At 34.9% G+C, this 17539-nt stretch overlaps 1 protein-coding gene and 1 non-coding gene across 2 annotated transcripts in view; one reads left to right on the top strand and one right to left on the bottom strand.

Moving 5' to 3' along the window:
* SEMA3C (semaphorin 3C) overlaps window positions 1-17539 on the bottom strand; it is a 198173-nt gene that overhangs the window by 63552 nt on the left and 117082 nt on the right. The window contains exons 9-12 of the mRNA XM_066239185.1: window positions 15336-15450; window positions 13035-13104; window positions 10610-10754; window positions 2267-2489 (exon numbers count right to left, since the gene is read on the bottom strand). Coding sequence (XP_066095282.1) covers window positions 2267-2489; window positions 10610-10754; window positions 13035-13104; window positions 15336-15450 — 553 coding nt within the window. The remainder of the gene's footprint in view (window positions 1-2266; window positions 2490-10609; window positions 10755-13034; window positions 13105-15335; window positions 15451-17539) is intronic.
* On the top strand, window positions 16487-16562 carry TRNAA-GGC (transfer RNA alanine (anticodon GGC)). Its single transcript has one exon. It is a non-coding gene; the product is annotated as a tRNA-Ala (tRNA).

Here is a 17539-nt window from a genome sequence, read left to right as displayed (position 1 = left end):
GAAAACAGACATACATATCAATAGAACAGAATTGATAGCCCAGAAATAAAACCACATATATATGGACAAATCATTTTCGACAAAGGAGTCAAAAACACACAATGGAGAAAAGAAAGCCTCTTCAATAAATGATGCTGGGAAAATTGGAAAGCCACACACAAAAGAATAAAACTTGACTACAGTTTGTCCCCTTGCACAAAAATTAATTCAAAATGGATTAAAGACCTAAATATAAGATCTGAAACAATAAATTACATAGAAGAAAACATAGGTACTAAACTCATGGACGTTGGTTGTAGAGGACAATTTATGAATTTGACCCCAAAGGCAAGGAAAGTAAAGGCAAAATAAATGAGCGGGAGTATATTAAACTAAAAAGCCTTTGCACAGCAAAAGAAACTGTCAACAAAATAAATATGCAGCCAACTAAATGGGAAGTGATATTTGCAAACAACAGTGCCAATAAGGAGTTAATATCTAAAATATATAAAGAACTCACAAAGCTCAATAACAAACAAGCAAACAATCTAAATAATGGGGAGAGGGTCTGATTAGACACTTCTCCCAAGAGGACATACAAATGGCCATCAGGTATATAAAAAGATGCTCATTTTCATTAGCTATTCGAGAAATGCAAATCAAAACTACTATGAGATACCACCTCACACCTCTTTGATTGGCTGTTATCAACAAGACAGGTAATAACAAGTGTTGGAGAGGCTGTGGATATAAAGGAACCCTCATTCACTGCTGGTGGGAATGTAAAGTAGTACAACCATTATGAAAGAAAGTATTTTGGTTTCTCAAGAAATTAAGAATAGAACTACCATATGATCCAGCAATCTCTCTACTGGGTATCTATCCCAAAAACTCAATAACACTGGTATGCAAAGACACATGCAGACCCATGTTCATCTCAACATTATTCACAGTGGTCAAGACATGTAAACAACCAATGTCCCTTGAAAGAGAATTGGATAAAGAAGATGTGGTACATATATACAATGGAATAGTACTCAGCCACAAAAAATGATGACTTAGTGACATTTATAACAACATGGATGGACCTTGAGAATACTATACTGAGTGAAATAAGTAAATCAGAAAAAGTTAAGAACTCTATGATTTCACACATAGTTGAGACATAAATCTGAGACTCATGGACATAGATAAAAGTGAAGTGGTGGGTGACGGGGGTGGGGTGGAGGGGGTGGGAAGAAGGGTGTAAAAAGAGAAATATATATAAGGTGACGGAAAAATGATCTGACTTCGGGAGATGTGTATACAACAATGGGTTCAAATGCTATAGAAATGTTTACCTGAAACCTATGTACTCTTATTGATCAATGTCACCCTGTTAAGCTAATTTTCTAAATAAATAAATTTAAAAAAAAAAGAAATTACCTAATTTCATAGATTTGTTCTAGTATTACAACAAGGCAGGTAAACAGATTTCATCACTGCCTGCAAGGTAGGGAGGGATGTTAAAAAGGTATTGTTCATTACTGCCTTACAGGCAAACTAGTTTCTTTTTCTTGGTTAGTGATTCTCAAGCTTAAGTGTGCATTAGATTTACCTGGAGGGCTTGTTAAAACACAGATGGTTGGGTCTCATCTTTAGAGTTTTTGGGTTGAAGCCCAAGACTTTCCATTTCTAAAACATTATTGGATGACATTGATTTGCTTGTCTACTCTGGGGACCATACTTTGAGAACCACTGCTACTTTGCAACACCATGTAGGTCCAAAAACAAGAGTATTTTCTCTTATCTATTGAAGTCAATTGACAAACTAGAATTTGTAAATGTATTAAAATAATACCATTAATATATATTCTTAAAAAACTATGTATGTTTGAGTTAAGGTCACTTTCAAATGTTATCTAGAACATATCTATCATTATCATTATCATTGAACAATATTATAAAAATGTCACAGAATTTGCTTTAGTTGAGAAACCACTTACCCATGCTTAAAATTTCTTTCTGTCTCTTCATTCAGGTCATTATTATTACATTTCACTATAATATGCACTAGAAACTATTCTAGGTGCTTTACATATATTAAACCATTTATACACAACCTACACAACCCTATAAAATTTTTATTTTATTAACTCCAATTTACAAACATGGAAACTGAGGCATAAAGACTATCTCACTGATGGTGAGACAGAAGGAAACACTGGGGATTTTGGTTCCAGTATCATAACTCTTATCTATTATTCTTTTCTCCACATTAAAGGGTAGTTTGAGATTAAATACTTACCTGTTCCAAGAAACAGGACGTGGTATCTACCATCAGCAGCATTCACTCGATCCACAGCTATCTTTGTGTACTTATAATCAGTGCCTATACGGACAATCAAAGGCCTTTTGTGGACTGGGTAGATGGAATTGTACATGAGAGGATGGTTCCGAATGAAAGTGACCACGTCATCTGGGAACTCCTTGGTGGTCCGCATATTGGGTGTAAATGCTCCACCTGGGCACTAAAAAAATTTTTTTTTTAAACCAAGTTAATGAAATACTTACTCAGTTTAGCAATGATCAAAAATACTCTACTTTTCCAAATAATTAGTTCATGTTGTTTTAAGTGTATTTGCTGCCAGTGTGGAATAAACAGTGTAGCTATATATACTGCTATATAGCACTACCTGTAGAAAATTAATATGTAAGGTATATAATATAATCACGTAAGTGAGGCTAAGTCACTTATCCTACCCTGTTTGTTTTCAGAGAGGAGATAATACCATTCAGTATATAAGTTTTCACCTTCCTTATCCATTACTTTCCTATTTCTTATTCTGAACCAGATACAGTATTGTTAGCAAAAAAAGAAAGAAAAATCATGCAGATATAATCAAATGCTGCTACTGGCTAAAATAAAATAGACTATCATTATCAGATTCAATCAGAACTCTAATTAATGTGCAGGAATTCCATTCCATTTGATCCATTTTCTCAAAGGAGGCATTCTTGAAGTTGGGAGGTTGGATTGGAGGTGGTAAATTAGAGCTGAAAATGCCCCTCTGAAATTGTTAAAAGACCCCAGTGACTTCTACTAATGTCAGAATGAAATCCCCACAGCTCAGCATAGCCGGCAGGCTCCTGTGAGCCTGGCCCACATCTCCCACTATCCTAGTGTTCTTGCTCCTGAGCCTCAAGCCTGCTCCTGCTTCTGCACCTGCACATTGGCTGTTCCTGTCCAAAATGCCCTTCTCCACACTCTGCACTTTCCTCTGTTACCTCGTTCGGTTCTCAGTTGAACAGTTTCTTCCTTAAAGGTGATGACACATAAAAATAGCTGCCCCTCCCCATCTCCATTATCTCCTTAGGCTGCTTAATTTTGTTTCCCAGTTCTATTTACCTAACTGTATATTATGTTAGCTGCTTGTATTTTATTGCCTGTTTCTCCCTCTCGAATGTGAGGTGTGTACGGTATACTGACCGTAACTGGCTACGTTCTATTCATTGTTTCACCCTCAGACCTATAACAAAGCTGAGAAAGGAGAGATATTTGACAAGGAGTAGTGAATTCCTCTATTATATCTGACATCCAACTTTGGTGCCAGGGCTGTACAAAGCAGGGGCTTCTATTCCCGCAAAGGCTGTAAGGATTCAGCACTTCAAGTTCAAAGGGGCAGATAGAAAGCAATAATGAGATCTGAAGAAGAACTGCTGGACAGCTTCAACTGTTCTGGGAAGGGAACACGATACGAGCTTCTGAGGAGAAGATTCCATTACAGGGCATCTGAGGCCAAATTTGAGGGGAGACAGGGAGTGGCTGGGGCCTGGAGCTCAGATTCACTCACTAATCGGATCCAAGTATTATGTGATATGAGCAAAACTACTATGAAAAATCTTCTCACACATACAAACATTGCTTGTCTAACCCCTATTCAATATCTGTCAATATCTCCACTTTCAGAAAAAAAATATACTTTGTCAATTTTTTTTTAAAAATGGTAGTCCTGTCCTGGATTTTACTTATCTTCTTTTAAAAGGGACAAGGTAAAGGAGAAGCAATGGAGAAAGCTTCCTGACCAATAGAAATGGGCACAGCATTTGTGGTAAACAGCAGGATGTAATAAGGTCAGTAACAAACTGGAAAGTTATACCTTATCCAAAGGTGCCAATGAACACATCTCTAGCCGATTGCTTCTATGTAGGAATATAAGCCTAGTGTGGCAAGATTTCAACAGAGGATAAAAATGTAGACTCTGCCAAAATTTCAGTGTTGACTCAATGAAATAAAAAGATAAACAGTGTTAGGGACCAAACAAAACATGGCAACCCCCGGATTAGTGCTTGCCACAGCTATCCAAAATGTGCCTCTGGCCCAGTACTGCCAGGCAGACCCACATTTGCAAATAAGTCTCAACAATTGACTAATGAGGCCATGTTCATTTAGACTGAATCATATTGAATGTGATTTTTAGAATAACTTTGACCAGTGAACATTACTAGAACTTTTTATAGGATGAATGCAGTTCTCTTTTTGTAGAAAGGCACAAGGACAATTAAATAACTTCACTAAGGAGAGATAACCAGAGACATAATAAAACTAAACCTTCTCATTCGTTACCCCATTAACTAGACTTGCATCTGGAATTCATGTTTTTCTTCTATAAAAAAGAGGCATTGAACTTAAATATACATGTTTATAAATTGCCCACAAAGAAGACCAAATAAGGACAAAGAATTTCATTTGAGGATGTTCTAAACTGATGGATGTGTTCCATTCTTCCTAGAAGTATAGAATTATGGGTGTTTTCTATCCTCATTCTTCATACAAAGTGGAAAAAGGGACGTACACTGCTCCTGAATGAAACATGGAAAGAACAAACGCATGGGCAACTTAAATAGTTCCAGACCTTCAGAAACGCCACTAATTATGGTTGCTAAGCTGAGAGTTCTCCTTAGATATTTGCAAGCATTCTCATTTGGAAGTTCCAAAGAGAGCCAAAGTTAGCATATATTACAATGTATATAATTTCCAGTTAGCAATTACTTCCATATGTGATAAACTAATTAAATTGTGTCTTATTTATGGATTTGACTTCATGATAATTAGAGTTCAAATAAAAAATTGTTTTGCTCAAATCCATAGTTATTAAATAGGTAACCCAAACAAATCAATTCAAATAAGTTATTTTATATTTACTCAATGTCCCTTATTTGGGACTTCTGTTTATAATATTCCCAATGAACTTATTTCTTAGAAACAAGCGTCTCTTAGTATGAGTTTATTTCAAAATTACAAAAAAATTCTTTTTAATAATAATTAATTTTTCCACTGATTCATGGCATGAACTCTGCAGATAAGACAGAATAAATGACAATGATGGTGACAGGAACCAAAATTGATTACTCTTTGTAGACACTCTATCTGAGCTGGAGAGTTTGCTAGGTGTAAATAAGATGTGTTTAACTTACATTGTGTATGTGCAAACATGTGTACTGAAAACGAAAGATACTAAAGCGTCCATGTGCTACCATGAAATAAAGCCTTTGTTCATTAATTAGGCTGGAGTCTCATTCTTTAGAAGGACAGTTTTACTTCTCAAATAGTCATTAAGTAATTTTGGTTAAACTTCTCCTTCAAGTGTTAGTTTTTCTCTAGTTCTAGTTTTCAGTTTATCAGGAGGTGATAAGCACTCCTTTCTGAGTAAAGACATTTTAAGTGTCTTGATGACTAAGTGTTAGGTGAAATGCTAGGAACAGTAAGAATTTCATGTTAAGGAAGTGTCACCATCGGCTGCTCTTACCTCATTTCATTCCTGTTCTCAGGTATTCTGAGCATCTGCTTACCTCTGATGCTCTTACAAAATCTCCTAATCCTAATAGCCATTCTATAGCATGCAACATTAACATATTCATATAGTAATTCATATGTCCATTCTCTGAATTGCTTTTATCTAAGAAGCAGTTTATTGTGCCCAGTAGAAAACTTAATAAGAGAACCCACAATTGCCTTTTAGACACAAGGATTCTGGCAATAAAGATGGACATAGTCCAATCAGATTAACAAGACATATAATAATAATTGAAGACAACTATAAAATAAATAACAGAGCTTGTTTCATAATCAACTGCCATATATGTTTAAAAATCAGTATTTTTTAAACAAATTGAGAATAGTGGAGAACTTAAGGCTGCCAGAGTCAGTGAAGTGGTTTAGAGATGAGTAAACAAAGCTTGGAGTATTTAAAGAATTATAAATCCTGGGGCATTGTTAGCTCATAGAATACAAAGTGGAGGAAAGTGGTAACAGCTGAGGCTGAAAAACTGCAGAAAATAAATGCAAAACTAGTTAGAGAATGAGTAACTGAGATGGTCAAGGGGAGCTTGACCTAACACTCTAAAAATGAGTGAAAAATGGGTGTAGATGAACTTAGTGGCATTCCAGACTGGGCTAGTTTCTAACACTGGTCTGTAAAGCTTGTATTCTGAGGAAACTATTCCGATGTTTAGACCGTTGGTACTTTAGGCCCTTTTTTCAAGCCCAAACAATTACATAGTTGAAGTCTCATACTTAATGCAGCAGCTGATCCTCTTCTTCCTCACATTACTGAAAAGAACCCCTCTGTTCCAGTCCTGCTAACCCATGAGGAACTTCTACAACTCACGTATTCTCTGCTTTCTTTACCTTGTAATGTCTACTGTAACCTTTGCCTGAAATATCCTTTCTTACCTATTCACATTCTGGACCAGCTCCATCTTGTATTTTTATATGCCTTCCCAAACAAGCCCGATGAACAATAGTCTCTCTTTCCCACTACAGTATTTATTGCTTATTTTATTCGTGCATTTTAAATGATGTGAAATAATATGCAATTTGAATTTTCATGACTATATGGTTTATATATCTAATATTATTATATACTTCACTAACTGAATATTTTCAGACATCTAAGAGAAACAAATAACTCCTGATGTAAGAACAATGTGAGTCTGACCAATGTGGTGGCACAGTGGATAGAGTATCGGACTGGGATGCGGAGGACCCAGGTTCAAAACCTCAAGGTCGCCAGCTTGAGCGCGGACTCATCTGGTTTGAGCAAGACTCATCAGCTTGAGCCCAAGGTCACTGGCTTGAACCAGGGTTCACTAGGTCTGCTATAGCCCCTCATCAAAGCACATATGAGAAAGTAATCAATGAGCAACTACGGTGCTGCAATGAAGAACATGCTTCTCATCTCTCTCTCTTGTCTGTCTGTCCCTCTCTCTGTCACACACAAAAAAAGAACAATGTGAAGATGCATGTGATCAACAAAAGTGCTAGCCATTAACTTCTCTGTGTCTTGCCAGCACTATGTGGGTAATGAATTTCCTGTGTTCTTTTGCTATGCCAGGTACCAGACCTGCACAAAGCAATGTCATTGAAGCAGAAGGCACTGCTCCACTTCTAAATAGATACTAAAACTGAACATTTTTATTAGGTTCTGTTGTAACAGGATAGTATATGCAAACACAATCTCCTGCAGAAGCTTTACACACATTGCAATGGAATAATGTCATATGTTAGCTCAGCCACAGAGACAATCTGCAGTCTCTGGCTGCCCTTTCCTACATACCAAAGGTGTCCTGTTTCCTCCACAAACTTGAGTTACTTATGAGAAAACATTATGACACAATTGGCAGGCTTTTTCCTACCAACTTAGATGTGCTGCTTGGGCAGTTTGCTAACACAACTAGCAATTCTGTTTTAAATAAAGCACTTACAAGGAACATTATCATGAGGGTGTAAGATCTCTGCCAGTGTTATTTCTTTAAGAATCTGATCATATATTTACGAGGTTGACCGGGCAACTGGACTACTGTTTAGGGAAACAGTATGGCGATCACAGTTAAGCCTTCACTGGGAGGGCTTCTGAGGCAACATTCCTAACCCTAGAGAAGAGGGAATGCTTTGGATCACTTGGCTGCAGGTCTTCTGGCTACGTGAATGGGATATTAAATCCTGGAAGCCCAGAGAAGAGACAGACACTGGCCACTATGAGTCAGAGAGCTGACTTCATGGTGTGCTGTTCAGTAAAGGGTGGAGGGATGGAATCTTCAGGGAGGAACGCTTTTCTAGGAGGAGTTCCAGGGGTCATTCCTCCACCCTGCCTCTTCTATTCCTTAAGGATCACTCAGTTGACTTAAAAAATATATATTTAAAAGAACTGCTCTTTTCTCAGCACCAGATGTAAGAAACCACATTATAGAAATGTGTCTCAAGTACTGATGACTCCCTTTTTTCACGGACTCAGCACCAGATGTGTGTCACTAAGCCCAGGCTTGTTTCACACTGCTTTAGAATGGGAAAAGAAAAGGCTTCTTCTTAGGAGCTTGAAAATTGTGACAAGTGGTACTGTTAGCAAAATGTTCTAGTTTAGCATTGGTTTATTGGTTTACTAAAAAGGGTCCATCTATTCCCACATTTTATGTAGAATAACTGATATGATTTGAATGGTTCTCTCACTATGACTCTCAGAGTCCTTTTGAAGGGTCTGATGAGAATTGTGATAAAGGAAGCTTTACTTAAGAAAAAAAAGCATTCTTGATTTGTAGTATTTGCCCATTTCCATGGTGTAAATACTCCCACTATGCAGAGTTCAAGTTATTAGGCTGATGTCCTTACTGGAGACAAAGTACACACAATCTGCTCTTGTGAGCTGGTACAAACCGGCTCCAGCACACACTCACTGAGGCTCTGTGGTCATGAACCCTCATTCAGTTAGCATGGCTCTTTTATTGATTTTCTTGATTTATCTGAGGGGTTTCTAATAAGGTACTATATGGGGGGAAATAGAATTTTGTTGAGTTTACAACAAATGAATTGCTCCTATACTGTATCCCATAGATGTACTGTTCAAAGAATAACTGATAAATGTATACACAATCACAACCACCTATTAATTTTTTTCTATTTGATGAAGCAATGACTTAGTCAACTTTAAATATCAAGCAACTCTCAAAAGTATGATTTTTTTCTGAATATGTTATCAGTGAGTCATCTGGAAATGCATGAAATACACTGAATAAAAGAATGAGAGTTTTTGAGTTACAGTAGAATTTGAAAGTTGCTCAATTTTCCCTTCATTTTCCCTGCTATTATATAATCTCTTTCTGTCCAACACACCCTAAACTGAGGTACCTTAACATGAAGGTATCTCTTGACTACTTTTTCTTATGTTATACAAAATAATTAAATGTTTTTATTTTTCCCTCTTCTGTTGAGCTATGAGCATCATACAGAGATCATTTAAAAGGATATTGTGTTGCCAGCCATGATTAAGTATAGTTTTTATAAATTTATTTCATTAATTAGTAGCAATGCTGATAATCCCTCCAAAGTTAATTAAAAGTTAACCTGCTAATAAAATACATATAAATGATTACTCTTTCAATTTCCTAACAGGAAACCAAATGTGAGCCCTTTTAATTTTGAATAAATAGGTTTCTAAAGTCTTAGCAAACTATTTTTGCTATTGTAAAACAATTGACAACAGTTGTAAGATGATGAGAAAATCAGGGAGTAAACAATACATTGTTAATAAACTCTAATAGTAACACAAAAACAAAGTGAATCAACAATTGTTAAAAAAAAAGATGAGGGATGAATATCTGAAAGCATATTGGCAAAGGGAATTTCATATACAAGTTAAAAAAATAAATAATTTAAGTGAATATTATTTTAACAAGTATATTTTAATTTTTCCATAAAATCATTCTTCTTTACTTAATACACTCCACTTTATCACTTTAACCCGATTCTATGATGCAGACATGAATAGCAATTGTGAAATGTCTCCATCTCCTCAGTCAGTGCGCCGGTGACACTTCACAGAGACAGAAACTACCTGGTACTCTAGAATGCAAGGCAGCACTGTAATGGGTCAAGTGAAAAACAAATACTAGGACTATAATCATTGTGGTCCTTGAAAACCTTCTATTTCAATCTGCCAGTGCACTCTCTGTAACCTCACCTGAAAAAGTTAGTTTTCAATGCACCCTTTAATACTACTAATATTGCAACACAGAGATATATTTGTATGCCTCAAAACTTTATAGTTTGTTTAAATTGTAATATCACTTTCTTTGTAATTATTTGTTCACACATACCATTTTCTATCTTTGAGAAATAACACATAATTTTTAAATAAATATACTCCTTAAAATTGAACTATAGCCACATGACCTATCTCTAAATCAATTATTACATGGTTATTTCTTCACTGAAATAAATGATTCCTTAATATAAGGAAGAGTTGTAAAAAGCAACGAATTCTTAGGTAGCCACCAAAAGGTTAACACTTTTCAAGCTCTGTTTTTTATGCCAATATCATTAGGAAAATATCTCTGCTCTGTCTAATATACCCACTGACCTTGAAGTCTAAATAGGATTTATTAGCAATAGCTCTTAGAAAAAACTGTAGAGAGTGCTATAACATTTCTAACATATTTGTAAATCTCAAAGCTGAGAAGCCATGACCTGGAAAATTATAATGAATATACCAGTAGGTCTATAGTTGTATTTAATAACCATCAAATAGATATTTATGTCTATTAAATTACATTTTTGAAATAGCAAAGTAACAGAAAAACTTTTCTGAATACTTACAGTTCCAGGACGAGGATATGGAATTCTACCCTGATAGGAAATCAGCTGATGATTGGGCCCTTCTTTGTGGGCAAAAGGACCATTAAACACAGTCTGTATATCAGATAAATGATACACACACACTGCTGATCCTTTAAAAACTGAGCTAAAAAACAAAACAGAAAGAGTTCCATTTTCTCATAATTTTAATTTAAAGACAATTTAAAAACTAGATGGCAATGTTCTGATAAGAACTTGAAATAATTCATCATGGAAAAGTTCAGTTTTACTATATACATTGTAAAGCTAAAAAGCTTCTACTTTTTCTGAAATAAGCCACTGACACAGAGCATTAAAACATTTAATTTATTCATGAACATAATAGTAAGTTATGAAAAGTTTGCAATGTTCCTAAAATACAGTATAACTTTAAGTTTCTTAATAGTTTATTTTAGCAACAAAAATTAATTTGTGGTTTATTTTAAAACATGGATTTGGGCCCTGGCTATTTGGCTCAGTAAATATAGAGCATCAGCCAGGTGTGCAGACATCCCGGGTTTGATCCCTAGTCAGGGCATATTTGAGAAGTGACCATCTGCTTCTCTTCCCCTCTCTCTCCCCCCTTCTCCCTTTCTTTCCCTCCCACAGCCGGTAGTTTGATTGGTTTGAGTGTCAGCCCTGGGTGCTAAGGATGGCTCAGTTGATTAGAGCATCATCCCTGTAGTAGGGAGTTGGTGGATCCCAGTTGGGGTACATGTGGAAGTCTATCTCTTTATCTCCCCTCTTCTCACTTAAAATAAATAAATAAGTTTTAAAAATATGAATTTGTATTCTAAATCACTATCAATATAACCTATTATAATTTAACTCACAGAAACAAATCTCATTAACAAGAGAACATTGTATCTCTTTGTCTTGACTTTTAGTATGAGAGTGTGTTTACACATTATCCTAAATAGTACTAAAGAAGTCTAAATTGTCATTATTTATATACTTTAGGGGTCAGTCACAAAAAATAAGGGTCCAAAAACAGACACATTGTAAAATCCCATAAAATTTGCTTGGATTGTTAATGAAAACTGTTTCTATTGTCACTAAGTCAGACTGACTGAAACCAACATTTTTCTGTTAAATATGATTCATATAATGTTCACAAAAACTAGGGGATATTTCAAAATGAATATGAAGCGATATAAAAAAAAGCATTTGATTTTTTTTCATTAAACAAGAACATCAGAAAAGCAAACGACTAGTCAAAGAAAGTTGTTTGATTATGCAAATGAGAGGCAAAACCAACTTTTGTTTCATTGGTGAAAATGCACTATACAAAAGGCTTAAAGTACTGGAGTATCTGCATGTTCATTGATCCCCTAATTTTTGTGTATTTCTCTTAAGTTAGATGCAAACTTAGATGGCCAGTATAAACTTAGTTGGCAGTTGAAAAAAACAAGGTATATTATTGATCATTAGCATTAGTAATCAGGACGGAATTAAATTTTTCAATATTAAAGCTATTGGTGATGGGAAAAACAGAAACTAAGACAATTTTTTTTAGAAACAAATATTTTCTTCTTAAGAATTTCATCCTTTTTTATCTGCTGAATTCTTTGTGAGTTAAATTAAGACTACTTTGTTAGAACAGAAGTTAAAAGAACATCTTTTTAGATATCTTATAGGGCAAAGATAAATATAATTTATAATTAATATCCCTGTGATTTTTTCATTGAATGGCTTATTACAGGCTACAATAATACTATGTTTCTCTCACTAGAAAGAATACTAAAATCTTTAAATTTTCATTTTGTAGTCAATTGTCTAATGAAAGTGAGCCATTACATTATGCATTGTCTATGTCACAGCTAGAAAATTGTATTGAATTCTGTGTAATATTTTTAGTGTAAAATTTTTAAAAATATTATGCACAGGAAAGGGTAAGAAAATGGTAAATACCTTGATATATATAATTGGGATTCAGTATTTCAGAGGAATTAGAAAACATTGAATATATTTTCAAATATATTAAATAACATAATAGAGAACATAAAAATAAGTTCAGTGTTTTATTAGTTTCTAAATAGTAATCACTTTAACTGCTCTGGAAGTAAGTTATTTTAATAGAAATGCCAAAAGTTCTATTTGAATCATAAATCTTCAAATTATATCCTTAAAAGAAAACATTTTATAAACTTAATTCCTGCATTGTAATTCATATTTTTCTTTCTTTGAGAAAATATCATATAATTATTTTAAATACTCTGCAAAAACTATTTTGAAAGACTTAGTTCAGCTTAAATATATTTTGGTAATAAGGCAAAATTAGTCAAACAGGAAGGTAAATCCTAAATACTATGTAAAATTAAAAGTTGAAAAGAATGCTTTTGCAATAATTACTGTTACTCAATACAGTTTATTATTTAACTCATAAATATTACTGTTTAATAATTACCTTGATGTTGTAAAAATGCCATACACTAGTGTTGTCCTTGGGTTATCAGTTTCAAGCAGAAATACATCCTCTATAGAAAAGAAATATTGTTCTTTTAAAGTTCTGAAACATGAACTGTATCTTTAAAATTTTACTCTGAGAAAACAACTCCAACTATGAATGGTATTATTCAGAATGATCTTTCTACAGTATCATTTCAATTTAAAAATAACTAAATGAACTAAATAATAGGCACATAGTACAGTAAATTAAATACTATACAAACACTAAAGGGTTAATGAAGTCTGTAACCTTATCGAAGCCATGCTAACAAAATCATACTAAATGGAAAAGGCACAATGGAACATAATATGAATTAGAACCATGTACATCTGAAACTACACACAAGGATATAGTAAGATTACCTGCCAGAGCCTCTGTTTAGCAGAGCTACAAGATTTGTTTTTTGCTGCTTCTCTTTCTCTGCATTTTCTAAATATCCTTTAATAATAATACATATATTTTAAGTTTAAAAAGTGTTACAAATCTTAATTTTCTTTTGACTTAGGGTTATAAGTTGTAACATGGAAGAAAACTTTTCACAGTGACTTCTTTCTTTACACAAAATAAGACTTTTCTTTTTGGCTTCTGGTCAAAATTGCTAGTGTTATTTTTATTTAATCAACAATTGCTCTAATAACAAGCATATGGAAATTTATTAAAGCAAAGACAATGTTGCAAATAATAAATTATGATAACACATAGCAAAACCTGGAAGCAAATTTCTGATAGAAAACCCCAATAAACAATTGTTATGATTATAAGAAATGTCTGTTTTCAGTGACATTTTTGCAAATAAGATTCTTGCTGAGGAATACAAATAAAGAGGCATTTATTTTTAAATTCACAATGAATTTAGGACCTCTTAAGCAATAAATTAATAACTAGTTTTTCCATATGTGAACAAAGACTGACACTGTCTAGAACTCTCTAAAAAACAAGAAAGACAAATATCCTAAGTCACTGAAACATAAACATACTTGTAAAGAATTTGGAGGAAAATAATGAATGACCAGGTTATAAAACAAAATCATGCTTAGAACTTTTTTTATAGAAAAGCTGACATAGAAATCTTTGTTTCTATGATCAACATAATAGTTTTTGAGGAGACCAAACTATCTACTTTAGTATTTATAACTGTTAGAAGCAGTAAAACTTTTTCTTATTATAATACATTTTTATTGCTTACATCCTCCTCTCCTGCCTCAAAATCTCAGTAAATTAAATAAATTTACTGATAATAGCTAACATTTTACATTTTAATAAATTAATGAAAAATAAAGGTCATTTATAAATGTCACTTAGTACACTGTAAGTATGTACGAAGTTATTCTGATTAAAAAGAAAAAATGTACAGCCCTGGCTGATTGGCTCAGTAGTAGAGCATCCCTCTGGCATGTGGAAGTCCTGGGTTCGATTCTTGGCCAGGGCACACAGACAGGAGAAGTGCCCATCTGCTTCTCCACCCCTCCCCCATTCCTTTCTTTCTCTCTCTCTCTCTCTCTTTCTCTCTCTCTCTCTTCCCCTCCTTCAGTCAAGGTTGGCCCGGGGAATGAGGATGGCTCTGTGGCCTCTGCCTCAGATGCTAGAATGGCTCTGGTTGCGATAGAGCAACACCCAGATGGGCAGAGCATCACCCCCTGGTGAGCATGCCGGGTGGATCCCAGTCAGGAATATGCAGGAATCTGTCTGTCTGCCTCCCTGTTTCACACTTCAGAAAAATACAAAAAAATAAAGAAATGTTCCTTGGTAGAAAAGAATCAGATTATTAGTCCTTAATCTGGAACATATAAGAGCACAAGTATAATTTCTACACTAACACTTTTTCATCTAATCTCTATTCTGTCCATTATTGCAGTAGTAAATGATATATAGCAGTATTCTCATATAAAATGATCTGAAAACAGGATTTTAGAGTTTAAATATATATAAAATACACATTTATTTCAGAAAAGCACAAATATAAATATGTAATGTATACAAGTACTTCTGTCTTTCTCTCTCACATACACACACACTCATACACTGATATATCATGCTGAATTCAATAAACTAATGTTTCAGCAGTGCACAGGCAGGGATAAAATAGATTTAGAAAATACTTAAGGAAATTTATTAACAGTATCCAGATTATTAATTTAAATTGACACACTGTTTATGCTTAAACCATCCATGTAACATAGATCCTCTTCTGAAAGTTTACTAAATTTCATAAACTTCACAAAATCTCTTTCAAACATTTTAAAATTCACATTTATGTACCTAATTCATCAAAGTGTGTTTCCGGACCATCTTCATCTGCTACTGAGCACACCAGCCTTGCTTTTAAGAAGGTAGTCCACTTGTTGACAAGGCTACGCAGTCCACCCGTGTCATTCTGAAACAATTTTGTAAAGACATTTCAGATTGCTTAAATAAATATTGAAGTCTATTAAAAAATATAGTTGGATTCTTATTACTTAGGGATCTGTTATACTCTGAAGGATGGCTATGTTAACCACATTTGAAGATTAATAGTTAGGAATATTTAAATATATATAGTATGTCCTAAAGCAATAATTGTTTATACTATTATTTTTCTATAGTATAGTATCCACAAAAAATGTTTCAAAAAATAACTTTTCTTATTAAGGGAAAGGCGGAGAGGCAGAGCCAGACTCCTGTATGCACCTGGACAGGATCCACCTGACAAGCCCCCTACCACGATGCTCTCTGCCCATCCAAAGACATTGCTCAGCAACAAAGCCACTTTAGCGCCTGAGGCAAGGCCCTGAAGCCATCCTCAGCACCCAGGGCCAACTTGCTTAAACTAAGCCATGGCTGCGAGAGAGAGAGAGAGAGAGAGAGAGAGAGAGAGAGAGAGAGAAAGAGAGAAAGAAAGAGAGAGAGAGAGACAGGGGAGGGGTGGAGAAGCTTCAGCCAGGGTCCAAAAAACGAATTAAATAAACATGTTCGCTAAAGCTTTGTAAATGTTTAATAATAACTGATGGAAATATTCATAAAATGTTACAGAACTTACATAATTTAACTGGCCTTTTCTTTATACCTCAGTGATTTCAATATGAACATTATTGTATAAGTGAAGCTTGCAGATTCTACTGTGTCAGGAGAGTTGGATTATAGTTAGCACAAAATGGTCCCCAATGGTTCTATTTTTTCTCCTTTATTACTTTGTGTCATCATTTATTTCTCAGTATTCCTACTCAGATGCTTTAATATATTCAATACATATTCTCCACCCAGGGTACAGAACTCAGCATTGGGATCATTTACTAAGAGTCTATATTTTTTTCTGCATGCCCGAAAGCCTTTCACCACTCCTGGTGGCTCTGCTTCCTCGCTGCAAATGATCGAGAAGCAGGTGAACTCTGCCATCAGTGAAATATTGTAACATTTAAAAGTAAACTATTTTAGCCCTGGCCGGTTGGCTCAGTGGTAGAGCGTCGGCCTGGCATGCCGAAGTCCCGGGTTCGATTCCCGGCCAGGGCACACAGGAGAAGCGCCCATCTGCTTCTCCACCCCTCCCCCTCTCCTTCCTCTCTGTCTCTCTCTTCCCCTCCCGCAGCCAAGGCTCCATTGGAGCAAAGATGGCCCGGGTGCTGGGGATGGCTCCTAGGCCTCTGCTTCAGGCGCTAGAGTGGCTCTGGTTGCAACAGAGCGACGCCCCGGAGGGGCAGAGCATCGCCCCCTGGTGGGCAGAGCATGGCCCCCTGGTGGGCATGCCGGGTGGATCCCGGTCGGGCGCACGCGGGAGTCTGTCTGACTGTCTCTCCCCGTTTCCAGCTTCAGAAAAATACAATAATAATAATAATAATAAATAAATAAAAGTAAACTATTTCAGCACTAAATGCTTTAAGAAATCATTCTGCACAAAGGTTGCTAGTTATAATTGTGCGGACAAACCTGTACAACTCGTTTAGGAGCAGACATCATGAATACACTTACTGTTTATACACAAGAATATTTTAGTTACTGTTTATAATTAAAGCTATACTTCTTGAAGCATTTCTCAATTCTTTTTGCTGTAGATAGTTCCTCAATAATTGTCTTTTTGTAAGGTTTTGCTAATTTTATTCACAAAAATTGTTCTGTTTCTGTACAATTTAGCTATTTGTTTTTAATACTAATACATTAAGTGGAAAAGTAATGAATTAATCAAAATTGTTTATTTGTATAAGCCTGCAATCCAAATATTTCTTTCAATTAAGCTTTGTGTTTAAATGTGGTATTATTTCTTACGACTGATGTGAATAAACATTGTTCAAATGTCGCCTAACAATATTTTGTTAATTTATATAGTAGATGATAAAAGTAGAAAGACGACTATTGGAAAAAGAAAAAAAATTACATAATTTGAATTTCATTTTTTTTTTATAAGATAAAGACAGAGAGAGGAATAGACAGGGACAGAGAGACAGGAAGGGAGAGAGATGAGAAGCATCAAAACTAAGGTTGCGGCACCTTAG

This window comes from Saccopteryx bilineata, chromosome 7 (assembly GCF_036850765.1).
Source record: "Saccopteryx bilineata isolate mSacBil1 chromosome 7, mSacBil1_pri_phased_curated, whole genome shotgun sequence".
In the NCBI taxonomy this organism is placed as follows: Eukaryota; Metazoa; Chordata; class Mammalia; order Chiroptera; family Emballonuridae; genus Saccopteryx; species Saccopteryx bilineata.
Note: the sequence above shows the minus strand (reverse complement) of the source record. Positions and strands in the feature narration are given on the sequence as shown.